This window comes from Gekko japonicus, unplaced genomic scaffold (genome assembly GCF_001447785.1).
Source record: "Gekko japonicus isolate JY-2015 unplaced genomic scaffold, Gekko_japonicus_V1.1 scaffold385, whole genome shotgun sequence".
Taxonomy (NCBI): Eukaryota; Metazoa; Chordata; class Lepidosauria; order Squamata; family Gekkonidae; genus Gekko; species Gekko japonicus.
Window position 1 is genome coordinate 1199044 of NW_015162489.1, and position 18429 is coordinate 1217472.

General features: G+C 46.8%; 1 protein-coding gene across 1 annotated transcript; it reads right to left on the bottom strand.

The window, feature by feature from the left end:
• Window positions 1–1027: 1027 nt before the first annotated feature.
• ANKRD54 (ankyrin repeat domain 54) lies at window positions 1028–17818 on the bottom strand. Its single transcript, XM_015405982.1, has 8 exons — window positions 17518–17818; window positions 16033–16080; window positions 13957–14055; window positions 13003–13074; window positions 10968–11015; window positions 10747–10871; window positions 7663–7770; window positions 1028–2713 (listed from the first exon to the last, which is right to left on the bottom strand). The coding sequence occupies exons 1-8, from the start codon at window positions 17741–17743 to the stop codon at window positions 2639–2641; spliced, it is 801 nt and encodes a 266-aa protein (XP_015261468.1). The 5' UTR covers window positions 17744–17818; the 3' UTR covers window positions 1028–2638.
• Between the last annotated feature and the right edge of the window lie 611 nt (window positions 17819–18429).

Here is an 18429-nt window from a genome sequence, read left to right on the forward strand (position 1 = left end):
GTCCAACAACCAAGCCCCCTCACACAAAACCCCCTTTAGAGGCATACTCTATGAAATGGTCTAGGTGCAGTACCAGCCCTGCCCTTCTAGCCCAGACAGCCTCTGTTGTCAACTGGGCCTTTCATATGAATATGAAGTTGGTATTCATGATTCTTCAACTGTTTGTTCGGAGGGCAGAACCAGCACAAATCAGCACAACTGGTACAGTCAAAGGGTCTGATTTACACCACAGGCTTCCTCCACCACATTATTTCAGCACCACCTCCCCACAAAATGGCCCCCGTTTCCCTGCTTTTAAATGGCATCCATTCCTTTCCATGGATGATCTTAGTGAATTGCATGCAAGATCTTTCTCAGGGAGCAGGCGGGTTCAAAGCAGAAATCTTGAGCAAAAGTTTGCCATCAGCTCCTGTTCCGTTTCTTAAATGTTATCAGAAGTAACCAAAGCAGAATGCATGTTCTCTAGACCATCAACATACTCCTTGGCACGTTGCCTATTTCCCACCCCTTACAACCCAGGTGAAGAGTTTCTGACAATTCCTCCCTTCCCTGCTTTCCCCCCAAACTACAATGATTAATATTTTTGCCTTCTGTGCTATAAAAGGAATTCAATATAGAAATATGATTTAGTTAGACAGCAGCGCTGTTTCCCAGGTACAGTGCACATAAGCTGCTGTCAGTGAAGCGGCAGGGGGTAGCAAAGAGACATTGATTCGTTTTTGTAGATTCTTCCACAACTCCATTAAGAAGCAGAAGTTCATAACAATGGGGGCTGAGCCACAAGCACACAACGAAGGCAGCAAATTACATCTGGTCGATAGGATGCCTCAGCTCTTGAGCTCAAGGCAACTGAGACACTGTCATCTTTCATTTTACCACTGATTGTTCAAGTGAAGAAACTACTGAGTCCACATTCAGGCCCCAGGCAGAGATGAGTCGCTTAAACAAAAACGAAAGAGAGACAGAGAAGGTGAAGCCGGAGAAGACAGCGGAGAGAATGTCTGAAGACACCTTGAAAGCAGCCACTATTTTTATTGAAATCTACAATGGAAAAGTTCAAATAGCCTCCCACCCTCCTTGCACATTGGCATGAAGATCTTTGCATTCACAGTGATGGCTCCAGAAGGTCAGAGTCATGTCACCCCCAAACTTTCCTCTCCTGAGCGTTCATGATTCTCTATCAAAGCTGCTTGGGTCATGAAAGCCAAGATTTAGACTTGTATCTAAAGATATGAATCCAGTTAATTCTTCTCTGCCTTAAAAACTGCCTATTTAAAAACCAAAGGTCATAATATCTCACTAGTCTCAAGGTCCTAAACCAGGCTTGGAATGTCAGTGATGCAGGGAACACGTCCAGTGACTCCTGAGAACCAATTTGCTAAATATACCCCCCCTTACACACTTGTGAGCAGACTGAAGTCAAAACACAGTGTTGTGAAGTGACTACATCCTTGAGGGGTTGTAGACTGATGGGCTAGGTTGGCATGCATTGGGGTCCAGTCCCTCCCTTTGTGTAAGGCAAATCCTTTTCTTAGTAAACCTGTGGAGATGTTTCTCTTTTAGCCCCCAATTGAGAAAGCAAGTTTTCTTTGACCGTCATGTGAAATAAAATCTAGGATACAAGCCAAAAGACTTTTCCATGGCCCACTTAACTGAAGCTTAGCACAGTTCAGTAAGTGTCAATTGTCCAAATCACACATCCCCATTAGGAAAGCACACAACTTATTCCCCCAATAAAATATGCAGATTCTTTGTAAGGGGAAGTATGCAAAATTCATTCTTTCTTGGTTTTTCTGGAGGGGGGGAAAGACAAGGATATAAGGGATGAACAGGCAAGCTGGGGCCAGGAGACTACTCTGGCCCCTGGGGACTTCTCATTTGGCTTCCGAATAACTTCCCAATTGGGTGCTGGGGTCCTCCTTAAAATGCAACCAAACCTTTCATCTCCACAAGAGCTCTTTCACCCTTATGCTGCTAGCCTCCAAAACGAACAGCAAAAGCAGGATTCTCCCCTTATATACCTCAGCTACTGATTCCTGTGTGTGTTCCGAAATACAGGAAATGGGAGTGAGCAGCTGAGGGGCATGAGATCCGGGGGGAGGGCCCCCCCTGTTAAACAGCCTTTTATATCTCAGTCGGGGGCACAGCAGCATTACTGGCCCCTCAGCCCTCTCAGTTCAAATTATGACCCCTGGGAGGAAAAAGCTGCCCACCAGGGGTATAAGCACCTCTCACCACTTGTACAAATGTTCAGTGATCCATGTGCTTGAATACCAAAAACATCAAATTAGAGGCAGACTTGAGTGTGATGGCGTACCAGACAGCTGTTTCCCAGATGTGCTTGAAATACAATGGATCTACCACTTGCGGGACCTTACAGATGCCCCTGAAAGGGCAGCATACCGAAAACATTTTGCCCACGCTTGTTAAAGCAGGAGAGTGAAAAGTTCAGCCCCTTCTTCACAAGGTCAGGACTTCAGCATGAACCTCTCGTCCCGGAGGAAGCATCCAAGGCAGTGACGGCGCCGTGCAGTCCAGTCCAGGCTCAGCTCAGAGCCAAGAGGAAAAACATGATTGGTATTGGCAGCAGGGCAGCTCCAGCTTCTCCTTTCAGTTGAGAGAGCAGTGAGAAAGCCCGTTACCTCTTCTCTATCTTCTGCTTTTGCAAGCTGAGGGAGGTGAAGCTGGCCAAGAGGTCAGTAACCTCGTCCACCTGTCAGAGAAACAATGCAACACATTAAGGAAGACGAGCAGGAAAGGAAAGCTGCAGCAATTAGGCGAAAATGCTGGGGCTTATGGGGTCCCAAGCTGCACGTAGCCACTAAGCACCGGAAGCACAGAACTATGAACAGTGAGATTTGGGGCAAGTGCAGTCAAACTGCTAAAGCAAGAGATATTTCTGCTACTATGGACCAGAGAATCTGTTTATTTAAAAAAATTATTACCTGCCTTTCTCCCCTGTGGAACGCAAGACACCTTTCAATAATGACAACAAGGGCTCCACTAAAGGTAACAGTTCTTAGAGAATGTATGAACAGGAAATGCAGTAGAGTCAGTTTCTAGCAATGAGAGTGATTTGATTGGTAGATTCAGGTGGGTAGCCGTGTTGGTCTGAAGTGGAAGAACAAAGTTTGAGTCCAGTGGCACCTTTAAGACCAACAAAGTTTTATTCTGGGTATAAGCTTCTTCAGTGCACATGCACACGAAAACCTATACCTTAAATAAAACTTTGGCCGCAGTCAGACAAGCACTCTGATCCATTGTTATTGCTTCTCACCAATGGATTTAAATTGCTTGTTTAGACAGCAACATCTGTATCCCATTCCGCCCCCTGTGCTCACCCCTGGCTTTCCAGTATTCATAGATCCTACTAGTTTCACAGCACTTCTGCGGATGTCTGATTGCTCTCTTGTGGGATGAAGCCTTTTGGGAAGTCAGATCGCTCACTTCCTGTTTCACTGCCACACGCTCCCCCCCCACTCAAGTTACTGATGTGTGCATAAGTGGATATGCGCTGCAAGCTTCTTAGGCACCACCTGTGTGTTTTGTCCCCCCCCCACTCCATTCACCTGTCTCAGCACACGTCTGTCCCAGCTGAACCAGAGAGAGCCCCCTCCTTCCTCCAGAACCACCACTTCGCCCGTCGTCCCTCCCCCAAACTAAGGCGGCTGTTCGCCATATAAAGCGGCGGCGGGCGGCAGGCAGCAGCAGCGACACCAGTGCTGCCAACGCCTCAGCCCCTTTCCCGCCACAGCTGCCCTGAAGAGCCACCAACGACTTTCCCCAGGTGGGCATGAGGCTTGGGGAATAGGAGGCCCTGCCACTGCCGTGGACTGCAATGTGCCCTCACTGCCGGTCGTCCTGCTGCAGCAGCCGCAGCCCTGAAGAAGCCATGCTGGGCTGGAAGAACATCCCTGTCTGCCTGCAAGCGAAGCAGGAGCGAGGTGAGAGACAGCCGCTCTGGGTTGTCTGATTGAACCACCCCAGAACAAAAAACTCCAGATCAAATGAGAAATGTGGCCACAGCGGGATAAGTGGGCTGTCTGACTGCACCCTTTGCTGATCTTAAAGGTGCCACTGTTCTCAAACTTAGTTTTGATTGGTGTAGCTCTACTACTAAACTTTGAAACTGTGGATTAAAATCTGGTCCCCAGTTTAACAGGTTTGATATTGAACTGGGCCTGAGATCCTCCCATGAGGGGACCTGCTACCACGCAGGTTGCAGAGACATATGACCTCTCTCCTCCTTGCAACCGTTCTGAGGTGCCCCCACCCCCAAAATAGGCTTTCCTTAACAGTTATAGGCTGGTTGATAATATGCCCTTTTGGAACGTGGTGCTCCAGGGATTGGTGCCCTTTTGTGGAATGTGCTGTCAAGGCACAGCCGACTTATGGTGGCCCTACAGGGTCTTCAAGGCATGAGACATTCAGAGGTGGTTTGCCGTTGCCTGCCTCTGTGTCATGACCCTGGTGTTCCTTGGTGGTCCTCCCATCCAAATACTGACCGGAGCCAACCCTGCTTAGCTTCTGAGATCAGACATGGTCAGGCTAGCCTTGAGCCACCCAGGTCAGGGCTTGTGTCCTTTAGGTCCTGGTTCGGTATAGAAATTGCATTTGTCACTCCGACAGGTGATGCCCACTGGGAACAGGACAGGGGAAGTAAACACATGAATCTGCCTTAAAGTGACTCAGACCACTGGACCCATCAAGGTTTACTCAGACTGGCAGTGGCTCTCCAGGCTCTCACTCATGGTCTTTCACATCACCCACTACCTGATCCTTTTAGCTGGAGATGCCAGGGATTGAACCTGGGACCTCCTGGGTGCAAAGCAGGTGCTCCAGGCCTGATCCACAGCCCCTCCACCACGAGTACACCCCTATTAGTTTTGCTGGATCTCTCAGCACCTGTTGATAACTTCCGGGCTGCTTGACTGGGATGGAGAAGGAGGGCACCAGACTCTGGCCGCTTCATTCTTCCCTGCCAGAAAGCAGAGCTGAGGGAGAGCTTCACTGAACGCCCTATGGCAATTGGGCCACAGTGTCCCACAAGGTTCAATGCCTTCTCCCATGCTCTTCAATATCTACATCAAACACCTAGGAGGGGTCAGCCAAAGTCAGGTAGTGATGTGTCATCAATATGTGGGCGACACACAACCCCTCTCTCCTTCCCGTCTTTTTCAGGTGGGGAGAGGGATGTTCCAGTTTAAGTCAACTATGACTCACAAAAGCTGTAATGGATTTGGTCTTGAAGGACTTCTATGTTAGAGCAAAACTAGACATTCCAAGTGACACAAGTGCCCAACCCAGCTCATTGTCACATGTTATCAACTGGTATGAAGAGTGTTTACTCACCTAAAACCAGGTTGGGCTTTGGAGCACTGCAAGGTGATGGTGGTGGAGGGGCTTCTGTTGCCCTACCAAGTCATTCCCATTGGCAAAAGCAGCAGTACTGAAGCTGGAAGCCCCTCCACTACCACCCCTTGCAGTGCTCCAAAGCCCAACAGAGCCCCTTTTAGGTGAGTAAACCCTCTTCATACAAGTCATGTGCGACAGTGAGTCAGACTGGACACCCACGTCCCAACCAGTGTTCCCTCTAAGGTGAGTTAGTGTGAGCCAGCTCACAGTTTTTTAGCCTCCAGCTCACACATTTTTGTCTTAGCTCAGGAAGAATGGCTCCAGAGCAAACTAACTGATGCAGTAGCCAAATCGCTCACTCACAACTTTAATGCCAGTAGCTCACAAAGTAGAATTTTTGCTCACAAGACTCCACAGCTTAGAGGGAACATTGGTCCCAACTTGTGCCACTCATGATGTCTAGTTTGACTCTTAACTTTGTTGGGTAATTTAAGTGATCATTATGGCCGGGAGACAGCCTACTGTAAATGGAGTTGCACACTTGCCCTGAAACAGCAGATTCAGACCTTGGAAGCTACAGAGGAATGCTCAGATTTCACATGTCATGTGGAATGCTTTTTACCAGCTTTGGATAGTTCATCAACTACAACTTTTCTATGGAAAGCCTGATCTCGCCAGTTATCCTAGCTCCTGTCACCTCCCAGCTTCATTATTGCAGTACAGGACAGTTGTGGAAGACAGCTTAGTCCAGAACGCAGCAGCAAGACTGCCAGCTGGTGTGGACTACAGGCAGCATATCTTCACTGCCTATTCCAGTCCCAACTCAAAGTGCTGGTTGTGATGTATAAAGCCCTACCCAGGTCCCAGGCCCTACATGTAAGTGCCCTCTGCATCTTGGGTGCTTGTTCATGGCTTCCTGCTTTCTGTTGGTGGGGCAGGTAGCCAGGAGGGACAGGGCCTTTTCAGTGGCTGCCCCTGGCTTTCACACGCCTTTCTTTTACATCGGGCACCACTGTCACCCATTTTTCAGAGCCGGACCAAGGTGTTTTGATCAGGCTGCTTTTAATTAACTAACTGCAGTTTTGGTTTGCTCTTCCCCTCTGTTGTTGGTTTTGATTTTAAATGACTGCTGTGAGTTTTGTTATGATTAGCAACAGTGAGTTTTTGTTAATGATGGCTACTTTAGTTGCTGTCATGCTTTTATTATTGGTTTTGGAATATGTAATTTTTTTAGCATTTGAGAGATTGTATCATCTTTGGGGTGTAGGATGACTTACACTGTGAACCACCTTGTGCACTCAGCATAAAATATTTTAAAATACATACATTTTGTATGTTTTAAACAGGCTCTTTAAAGCTGAATAGGACTGAATAAAATGGCATGGCTGTAACTCTTCAGAAAGAAAGTTTGAATATGTGTTATGTTAAAGGGCCCACAACACAAACTTCAGACACAAAAGCCAGGACCAGCACAAACATGAACAAAATGTGTAAATTATCTCCAGTTCAATGGTCTGTGAATTAGAATGCTTTGTATGCAAATGTTCTGCTTCCTGCATGCATCTGAAACACCTTCTTTAAAAACACCTTCAAGAGCCATTTCCTGTTCATTTTAATCTTGAGGGAGAGCAAAAATGCAAGCAATATGAGACATCACTCCAGACAAGGACAGAGATGCTGTTGGTCAACAATCAGGACTTAAGAAGCCATCCTGTTCTAGACATGACTGAACTAGTTTGTAACGGGGGGGGGGGGGTTGCTATCAGAACTATGCCTACAAATGGAGACTCAGGTCTTCTCTCTAACATGAACCACATTTAAGCAATTTTTGGATGGGACATCAGCCAGACTGTTAAATGGTATGGGCTGTAATACCCTGCCAATTTAAAAAAGTTACATGAGTTGCCTAATTGTTTGTGCCCAAGCACGATTAAAAATGCCATTTGCCCATCATAAAAGGTCTGCAACGGAGGCCTTCTTATATGCTTCTGCTCTCAAAGGTTAAGGTGGGTGATGATCGGCAACAGAGCCTTTTCTGTGGTGGCACCGGGATTGTGGAATGCTCTCCCCACAATACTTTCCTGGCAAAGAGCTGGTTAAGCTCTTGGTAGCAGATGAAACTGTTATTTACCCATGTTTTCCTAAGCTGTGGGTGGATAGGTTGTTTGGGGATTCCTCTCCCCTTATTTGGGTGACCAGGAACATTCTCTTTTTTTAACTGCTATTTTAATCAGCTGTTATTCCGACCATTGATACTTGATATGCTGTTTTTGATTGATTTACATTTTTAGCTGTGTTAATACTGACCTGTTCTTTGGTGCTAGTCATCTGTAGCCTGGTGCAAAGATCATCCAATTGTTCCCGCTGTTCATGGCGACCAAGACGTTCAAGATACTCCCGCAACATCTGGATTATCTGAAAGAAGAAACATTGAAGAAAGGAGGTTTTACTACACAATAGAAAAGGTCAAATTTCTGGTTAGAAGACATTACATGAAACTCAGCTGCGGACTGACTAAAAGCTTTGAACAACCTCTGGAGTAAACTGGAAACTTATCTGCAAATAAATAAATATGCTCCAAGGCATGGAACAAGAGTTAGCTCACTAATGGGGATGAATACCACTGTTTTTCCATTCACACCAACACATGAGAGCTAAATATTACTCTCCATAGCAACAGAATGCTTTGTAACAGTTGCCATCAGTTCCCTTCCCTATGTTATATTCAAGCTAATTCTAACAGCAGCACAAGCAGAACTTCCTCATGGAAGGTCTAACAAGAGCCCCTGCAATCCCATAATTAAAATCTCTAGATTTCTCAACTCCCATGTGGGCAAAGTACAAATTTTGAAAGACAGCTCAGCTATACAATTTTTACAGTTTTGGGTGTTAGCCACGAGTCTGTAACAGCGGAATAAAATTAGAGTCCAGTAGCACCTTAAAGACCAGCAACATTTTCCAGGGTACAAGCTGTTGTGAGTCAAAGCTCACTTCATCAGATACAAATGAGAATGAAGAGTCCTCAGCCCTTACATCTGAATCAGAAGGTGGAAGGGGTGCTACGAAGAAAAGCCAGCTGCAGTCAGGAGGGAGAGGTAGATTGCAAGACAAGATCAGCTTGATTCGAGCTGGGAGATATGCACAGAGGTAGGAAATGCAGAAAATGAGTGTCTGTAATGGGATTTTGGTGTGGTTTATTATCATAGTTAATGGATAACATGAGGTGGTGGCGGCTACAAGCATGGACAGCTTCAAGAGGGAATTAGATAAGCATATGGAGCAGAAGTCCATCAGTGGCTATTAGCCACAAGGTATAGGTAGGAACTCTCACTCTGGGGCAAGGGATGCTCTGTATTCTTTGTGCTTGGGGGGGGGGGGCAACAATGGGAGGGCTTCTAGTGTCCTGGCCCCACTGCTGGACCTCCTGATGGCACCTGGTATGTTTGGCCACTGTGTGATGAGTGTTGGACTAGATGGGCCACTGGCTTGATCCAACATTGGCTTTTCTTATGTTCTTATGATTTTTATTTTTCACGTTATGAGTCTCTTTCAGTTACGGTTGTTATAATTATCAGAGTTTATTTTCACATATTGTAACTGTAACCCGCTTCAAACAATGGTAGAAGTGGGATATAAATTGGTAAAATAATTTGCAGTTATTCTCTTGCAGAATATGGCAACAAATGCTAGTTTATATAGTTTCTAAAGAGACTGGACAAATTTAGAGGAGATGGTTAACAAATGTTGAAATGCTTAATAACCAAGTGAAACCAACCATGCCCAGAGGCAGCAGAGCTTTGATTACAAGATATGGGTGACAAACGAAAGGAATGACTTCATCAATATGAAGCTTGTGAGCTTCTCAGAGTTATATGGTAGGCCACTCTGGAAGACAATCCTGGGGCATTTGCAGACTAGCCTTTAACTCGGGAATCGCTCCATTCTTTCACACTGTTGTTGTTGTTCAGTCACACAGCCGAGTCCGACTCTTCATGACCCCATGGATCACATCACGCCAGGCCCTTCTGTCCTCTGTTGTATGTGTGTCTTTCACACTCCATACCCATTTTACATTCCTCTCAAAAGTGCTGCTTTCCTGTGTTTTCTTTGCATTGGACCTCTTTTCTCCTGAAGGGCTGTTTTGTGGGGGGGGGGGGGGGGGGGGGAGCGGTTCCAAGTTATCTGTAGTATGCAATTTCAGGTGTGAACTGATGTAACTGTATTTTCTCACCGATTTGGAGGTGGGCTTTTTGAAGTAGCGTGTAATCCTATCTTTCTTCATACCCTGCGCTTGCACCGTGACGTTCCTCAACCCAAAATTAAAATTTAGGGCCAGTCATACATGCAAGCCTGAGAAAAGGGACCACAATGAACAGGGCCTGTGCTTTCTAGGGTGAAGAGGCAAAAGTGACCATCCTTTTGCCAGCTTTCCCCACCTGCTGGAGTTCTACATAGGTGAGACTCAGGGCTCACCCTGAAAGTGCCTCTAGACTGCCTGCTGCCTGACCGTGCATGCAGCAAGGAAACTGCTGAGAGAAAAGCACAGGCTCAACCCAACTCATTGCAGCTGCCTCTTCTGCATCCCTCATACATTTTTAAAACTCAAACTACCACTGTTTGCACCATCAGCTCAGCACCAGTGATGACAGCCGTCCTTTAGTCAGAAAAGAAGAGCTTCCTAGAACAGCAGAGGCTGTAAAAGGGCCAGGGCAGGTGCTGCTATGGATGACTTCATGATAAGAGTTGGAGTCGAAAAAGCAAACCCTGAGAAATATCCTCAACACTGTGTTCTTTCTGTATAGACTAGACAATGCAGAGTTCCAAGTAAAGAAGACTGGCAGTAGTACAGCCCCAGCATAAAAACTCCCGAGACGAACACACAGCGTTTTGTTAATATCTGAAAAGCTCGCTTAACTACATAAGTCTTCAAGTTTGATCCAGCAAGACTATTTTTATGAATTTTTCAGGTTATCCCAGAGTTTTTACATTGTGTTCCTTTCCTACCATGATTCTGTACATAAATGCAGATCTTCCATTTAACTTAGAAGCTACGGCTCTTCAGTTCATCAAATCCTCTCGTACTTAAATTAACTCTTCCATTCCCTTCTAAAGCACAGAATGTAATGGTACCCATGACCAGTGTTCCCTCTAAGCTGAGTTAGTGTGAGCTAGCTCACAGTTTTTTAGCCTCCAGCTCACACATTTTTGTCTTAGCTCAGGAAGAATGGCTCCAGAGCAAACTAACTGATGCAGTAGCCAAATCGCTCACTCACAACTTTAATGCCAGTAGCTCACAAAGTAGAATTTTTGCTCACAAGACTCCACAGCTTAGAGGGAACATTGCCCATGACACACACTGCAGCCTCCCGGGGGACATGAGCTTCTTTTTACCTGCTTTACTTCAAGACGAACCGCTTCAAGGCTCTGTGAAAGGCCTTCCTGCAAGATGTTTAGCTTTGACTTGGCCAGGTGTAGTGGAGTCCTTCCAGCTCTATCCAAGGCATCTACTCGAGCACCTGGAAAGATGCACACACAGAAGGACAAAGGTACATTCCAGAAGAACAACACAAAAGGAAAGGGCAACTTTATAATTTGTCAAGAGGAAAAATTACCTCCACGAAGCAGTGTGGTGATGACAGGAACATGATTTGTGCAGGCAGCTGGGGAAGGAAAACACAAGACACAACTAAGCTGCACTATACAGTAGCATACTGAGGACAAATTCTGTCTTATCAAGGTAGTCTACTTTCTACAGGGTACACTTGTAAAAATGCTGATGTAGTGTATTGGCCAAGAGTGCAAGCTGGTTCAAAATTGCACTTCATCTACAAATCACAAGGGAGCCTTAGGCAAGCCACTCAGCCTTTCCTTTTGCAATAAGGGGCTAAACATACTGGCTTGCCTTACGGCTACTGTAGGAGTTCAAGAGATAACAGATGTAGAAATGTACTGAACACATGACATGAAATAAAAATATTGCCGCTGCAACTGGGAAATCTAGAACTGCGTAACAGTCAGGTTCATAAGGAATAACAAAGGAAATATATTTGCATAGTTTCATGACAGCACAAACCTGTTTTGTTTTAAAGAGACTTCAGAGATGTTATTCTATTCAGCTTAATGAGGGGAATAAGGCAAGGAGGCTCGTATGGAACAGGTAGTTCTGCCCATACCCTCTCTCATTTTCTGAGTTCTAAAGCAAATACCACATCCAGTTTCATATTTTCTCTCCATGACCAAAAACGTATATATATATTTCTACATAGTACATTATTATGCTGCCTTCCTTCCAGCAGCTCAGGGAGGCATATGTGGTTCTCCCTTATTTTTTTTATCCTCAAAACAACTACCCTGTGAGGTAGGCTAGGGTGAGGCCACCCAGTGAACTTCACAGCAGAGTGAAGATCTGAATCACACTCTCCCGGATCCTAGTCTGACATTCTAACAATATCTATATCTCTAATAGCCAAGTTGCCCCCTCCATGCAGATATCTAAATCCACACAACGGGGGCACTTGGGGGGCAGAGAGATTTTCCTGCACACTTGGAGCAATCTCCAGGTGTGCAGAAAAATCTAAACAGTTGAAAAAACTATACGGCGGATACTTAATTCCCCCAAAAGTAAAATAGCGTTCCCTGTGCATGTGCAGAGAACACCCTGGCAACTGTCTTGCTGCCGCCGCCGCTGGAAAGCAGAAGGCTTGGCAGGCTGGCGGCTGTGAGCTGCTCAGGCCTCACCGCTGCTGGGGGGGGTGGGAGAAGGCTTGGTGGGCCTCAGGCCTTGCTGCCGCGGAGGGGGGTGGGAGAAGGCTTGGCAGGCTGGCGGCTGTGAGCCACTTAGGCCTCGCCACTACTGGGGGGAGGAGGGAGAAGGCTTGGTGGGCCTCACCGCCACCGGTATTGGGGGAGAGGGGGAGAAGGCTTGGTCCCGCGGGTGCGGGGGGGAAAGAGGAGGGAGAAAGCCTGGCGGGCCTTGCTGCCGCCAGTGTTGGGGGAGGAGGGAGAAGGCTTGGCGGGCCTCAGGCCTCGCTGCTGCTGGGGGAAGGAGGAGGGAGAAGGCTTGGCAGGCCTCACGGCTGCCAGGGGAAGGGAGAAGGCTTGGGGGGCCTTGCCGCCGCCAGTGTTGGGGAAGGGGGGAGGAGGGGGGAGATCTGGCGGGCCTCAGGCCTCACCACTGCCACGGGGAGGAGGGGAAGGCTTGGCAGGCCTCAGGCCTCGCCGCTGCCACGGGGGGGGGGGAAGAAGTCTTGGCGGGCCTGATGGGTCTGCCTGCTGGGCTCACCTGCCGCCGCTTCCTCCTCCTGCTTCTGCAGGCCGGGAGCTGTGGGGAATACTCCCCCCCACGAGTATCACGGATCCCCCTTCTTGTCATACTGATTTAACAAAGCGTGTATTTTCAGGATTCTGACCAGGTCACCAGATTCTGCTCACAACAAGTTAAGTCTCACTCCGGCTTCAAATTCCTTAGGACAAAATGACTTTCACCAGCTCTGTCTTTATGATACTCATGAAGATCCAGAATATGCCCTGGCAATTCTCCTGACTAAGACAGTTGCTGCTATGTTGGCAAAGGAAGAAAAGAGATAGACAAAAAACTCCAAAGTCTAAGGTGGAGCAATTATTTGATAGCGTGTAGCTGAGACTTACCCAAGTGCAGGGGTGTGTTTCCTAGACCATCTCGCTGGTTTGGGTCAGCTCCATGGTCCAAAAGCAACTGCACTAAAACACAAAAACAGGCTTAAGCTGGCCCTGAACATTAGGCACAGAAAAGCCACTTATTCTTTCTATATGTTAAATCAAAATCAACTAGCTTTTGAATGTCAGCTCTTGATGAACAGAGCAAAATCACCCTTGCTCATATTTCCCCAAATGCATTTCGATTTCCTTACAAACTCTTTTAGAAGAGTTGGGTATCCTGTAATAATTATTTTTAGAGCATATCCATGAAATTTTCAAGCCTGCATACAGGCACAATTCTGACCGAATACTGTCCCATGTCAACCTTGATTGACACCTGTATGTTCTCAAAATGTCCTCCTTAGTCCTACTTCTGAAGATGTTAGAAATTTCAGGGATCATTCCCCCCCTGCTTCATACCTAAACTCATAAGCCTTGTCTAAACTCTTCAGAAGCAATAAATGTTTGACAATCCTAGAAGGGGAGACCCATAACTTAGCAGCAGCATTTGCCTGTACAAGAGCCCACGTTCAATTCTCAGCCTCTTCAACTGAAAGGATCATGGGGAGCAGGATTGGCAGTAGAATCTGTGTGAGTTCTTGGAGAGCCTGTGACTGTCAGAACAGACAAGAGTGAGCTAGATGGATCAATTACCTGACTATGTGTAAGACAGCTTTTTATATTCACATCCTCATGGATAGCATACTCCAAAAGAATACCACTGCGCATCCCTGTTCTCTCTCTCTCTCTCTCTCTCTCTCTCTCACCCCCACTGCCTAAGGTTCACACTTTTCCTTTAGCAATAGGTTTCCCCTGTGAAATCTGGGATGTTTGCAGGAGAGCACCTTTGAAGAAGGAAAAGAAATGATCAGCAATCCCTCTCCAAGTCACAGGACTAGAAGCTGACAATCCCAGATCACTCACCAATGTGGTCATTGCCATTGCAGGAAGCGAAGTGCAGCGCTGTTCGACCTTTGTCATCGGCAGCACAGGGGTCAGCTCCGTCTTCCAGAAGCTGCTGCACTGCAGCCACCAAGGGAGAAAAGGCAAGTCAGTGTGTGAGAAAAGCTGAGTGAGGGGAACATGCTTTTGGTTAAGACTAAGTTACATCAGAACTGCAATTCAAGGTGCAGGGAACTGTGGATCACATTGTCCAGATAGATGCTTGGTGCTGAAGATCCATGGTCAGAATTCTTCAGCAGTAACTTCTGGCAAGTTATTTTTTCAAATAAGTGGGCAGAGAATGTGAGGAAAAAATGGGGAGACACCATATTATTACTTACTATGACCAAGACAGTTGATGCTTCAAATGGCCCTTCAGAAGGCGATGCCAGTAAAAATACAATTTTTCCGAATGCTAATTCTTTATGTATCTTTAAGTGAATTCTATATATCCCACTGCTACTACTATACATCCATGTGCATTTTGTCCTCTTACTGTGAATATTCTGCTGTTTGCAGACAAATTTCACATTCCTTCCAACATCTAAATAGGCCTCATGGCTCACTTTCAGTGAGCACAATCCAGCCAAACAATTATTTTCAGCAGAGATTTAAGCACAGTCTCTTAACCATACAACTAAAATTACTGGGGCCAAAGTGTATTCAGTACTCATGTCGCATACAAATACACACAGACTTCCAGATTGTTTCTGGATTCAAAGTGCTGGCTAAAGCGTAAATGGTGTCTGACCAGTGTCCCAAAGACCACTTGCTTCTCTATGAACCCGCCCATCACCTAAGATCTGCATCAGAGGAACTTCTTTATATGCCCCTGCCTTCAGGCAGAAGAGCTTTTCCTGTGCTGATGACCCAGTTATGGCAATCCTCCCCTGATGATATTTTATTTACTTCTATGCCACCTCTCCAGAGACCAACATCTGGTGCCTACTTTGTTAGGCATCAGATGAAATCCATTCTGTTCACCTGTTCTCTTGACAATATGTAAGAGCTGAAAGTAATCCTTTCTAAGCTGTTCATAGCACTTTATTGTTAGGTCTATCATATTCATCCGATCTTCTCATTTTTATTGTTCTAAGCCACCTTTGTAAACTGGTTAGTATTTTTATAAAAAAAAAAGTGAAACAGAAATTTATAAATAAAGGCCTGCTCCTAAATGCCACTGTATCATGGCACACTGGTACACATTATGAGTGCAAGTGAGAGGAAAGGAAGGAAGCAGCGGCTGGACAAACACTTGTCAGGGATGCTCTAGGCCAGTGGTGGTGAACCTATGGCACAGGTGCCAGAGGTGGCACTCAGAGCCCTCTCTGTGGGCACACGTGCCATCACCCCAGCCAGGCCCAGACCATCATTAAAGTGTTGAATTCTCTGCCAAATAATTTTAAGTAAATGAAAGCATTTGGGATTGCTTTCCTTACTTTGTTTGGATCATCTTAAGTTAATGTATGAGTTCTTTTTTTCTAAAGTAAAACCTCAGTATTCAGGTTAAATTGCCATGTTGGCACTTTGCGATAAATAAGTGGGTTTTGAGTCACAGTTTGGGCACTCGGTCTCTAAAAGGTTCGCTATCACTGCTCTAGGCTGATCCTGCATTGAGCAGGGGGTTGGACTAGATGGCCTGTATGGCCCCTTCCAACTCTGTGGTTCTATGATTCTATGAAGCCAAATAATATGAAAAATTCTTTTGCAGCACAACCCTAAGCAAAGTTACACCCTTCTAAGCCTACTGACTTCCATGGACTTAGAAGGGTGTATTGTTATTTGGTATTCCACTGTTGGTCACCTGACACCTCCATAGGCCTTCTACTTTCTTTGAAGACATTAGCAAAGCCTTTTCTACACTCCTCTTCAAGAAGCTGACTGATATGCAAAATGCTGAAACCAAAACCTACAATTATCAGTATTACTTTTGCCATGCCAGAAGTCAATTTTTTCTGCTTACCATATTTTCAGGCTGCAAGAACAGCATCACCCAATAACACTTGCAGAGACAGCTACACTGAAACATGCTGAAGGGCCTGAACGATGTAATCTTACCTGTTTCTAAATCATTAGCATTGGCAGCTTCTCTCAAACGTTTCAAAGCTGTGGAAAAAAGAGACAGGTTTTTTGGGGGGGATTTTTGGAAGGTGACTACGGAAACAAGAAGAGTTTTACTCTCCTGTCCACTAGGCTCTTTCCAACGTTAGGTTTTGCAAAACAAATGCTTGTGTCCACAGCTTCCTCCCAGTGTCATATTTCTACTGTAGGATACAATACTTTTTTGAACACTTGACAATACAGTATTTTGTACCCAGGAAAAGGAGATATTTCCCCTAGACAGTGCAATCATTGCCACTGCAGCACATGGTTGTACAAGCGTCATTCACATTTCCTGTTTTGATATTATATTTCTTCAAAAAAATTCCCCGAGGCCGTAATGTTTCCCTACAGTACAACGTCTGTGTAGGAGCACTCCTTTAGTCATTAAAAGCTTTTCAGGAACCCCCAAACAGCAGAAACACTAGCCTCATCCACCCACTTCCCCAATATCCTATCCTGCTATTTTATAAAGTGGAGAAAGAAAATAGGTAGTTCTGTGCTTCCCCTCTGCTGCACTGGAGTGCCAGCTTCACAAGATTTTGTCGCTGTTGACTGTTCACGCTATCAGGTCACCTAGAAAGTCACTGTGGTAGTCTTAATGCTCATATTCACTTAAACAAGTGGCCTGGTGAACAGAATAAATAACTGCACATTTGTGGAAAACGAAGCTGAAGCTCTGTAAGGTTGTCCCAAATCATGTCTAAATCCATTTAATGCACTTCAGCCATCTCTTACTACTTATAATCTAATCTAGGGAGCTACCGCACAGGCTTTTCAGTAGGCAGCAGAACAAGGATCATACTCACTAACAGAACCAGGCCATGGTATTTTCCCCATTGTTACTGGTCGTATTACTGCTCCGGGGAGCTCTATGGCAGCAGCCTACAGCCGTTGCTTTGCATGTGTACTCAAACATAAGCCCCAGCACATTCAGACAGGTTCATGTGCAAATGGGCATCACTATAGCCTCACAAGCCACCTGCTGCACCATATTATCCCTGGTTAATCTGAAGCAGAGAGTTGTGATATTGCCTATGCACACATTTAACCCTGAACTGTGCTGTTAAAAGGAACTTAACTTGAAGTACGGTAAGTACCCGTGTTAGCAAGCCTGACGTTAAGCTCCCTGCTCATTTCGATGAAATATGCTCCAAATTAAGAGCGCAAGGAGGAACGCCGTCCTAGGCAATGCTTACTCAGAAGCTCGTCCCACTAAAACCAGTGGGGGCTTTACTGCGTGGTAAATGCGCACAGGAACGGCAGCAACTTTCCTCTCGCGCTCCAACCCACTTTAGGCTGACAGCTGCCCGGGTGGCGTGAGTCCGTCTCTCCCTCCGTCCCTGTCACAGGTTTGCAAGGCACGGTAAGAAGCGCAGCGGTGCCTCCACCTCCACGCGCTCCACGGCAGCCCCTCGCCTCTTGCCGCGCCCAGCCCCTCACCGTGGATCTCCTTGCCCATAGGCCCCACCTTGCGGTGCAGGCGGGCGGCCCTGCGGCGGCGATGGCTAGGCACCTTGCCCACGCGGCGCTCCCGCTGCCAGGGGAGCTGCAAGTAGCTCAGCGAGGCGGCATCGGGAGTCTCCGGAACAGCCCGCAGCGCGGCTCCGAGCCCAGCCAGAGAGAACATGTCCGTTGCCGGGCTCGGGGCGTCGCCACCTCGCTCCATGGCGGCCAGTCCCGGCTCCACGCGACACCTCCGGGAGCCCCCGAATCCCCGGGCCCAGGCACTACGAGGAGGAGCTCCAGGAGAGCGCCCGAGAGAGGCGTAACCATAGGAACGATGGGAAAGGGAGGGCGAGAGCGGCAGCCGCCGGAGCCACTCAGAAGCCACGCCGTGACCGTCACGCAATCGGGAGGAGGCGGCCAGAGCATGTCAGCCCAAGAAGAGGCTGGTAGGTTGGAAAGCTAGAATGTCAGCTGGCTTCGCTTCCTGCTCTGCCTGGAAGCCTCCATGCGCGGGGCGCAAATGGAAGGAAGGAAGGAAACCCTATTCTGACTGCGACGCTTTGAAATCCCTCTTTACTCAAGGAGTAATTGAATTGTGAAATTCACTGCAAGGTAGTGATGGCAGCTAGGCTAGCATAGATGATTTTAAAAGAGGGTTAGATTCGTGAAGGCTAGGTTACTAAAAGGAATCTCCACATTCAGAAGCAGTAAGCCTCTGGATACTACTAGTGCGAGGAGGCAGCAGGGGAAAGCCTCAGGCTCTGTTCGTTGGACCTCCGTGACCTTTGGTTGGCTGCTGCATGGAACAGGATACTGGACTAGATAGAACCTTGGTCTGGTTCAGAAGGACTCGTTTTACGTTCTAAATCGTCCGCTCTCCCAGCAAGTTTTTTTTGGCCTGTTCTC

Coding starts and splice junctions, on each gene's coding strand:
- ANKRD54 (XM_015405982.1), bottom strand. CDS start 17,743: ATGGAGCGAGGTGGCGACGCCCCGAGCCCGGCAACGGACATGTTCTCT. Junction 13,075..13,956: donor CAATGGCAATGACCACATTG/GTGAGTGATCTG, acceptor TTTGTGTTTTAG/TGCAGTTGCTTTTGGACCAT. Junction 11,016..13,002: donor AAACACACCCCTGCACTTGG/GTAAGTCTCAGC, acceptor TTCCTTCCCCAG/CTGCCTGCACAAATCATGTT.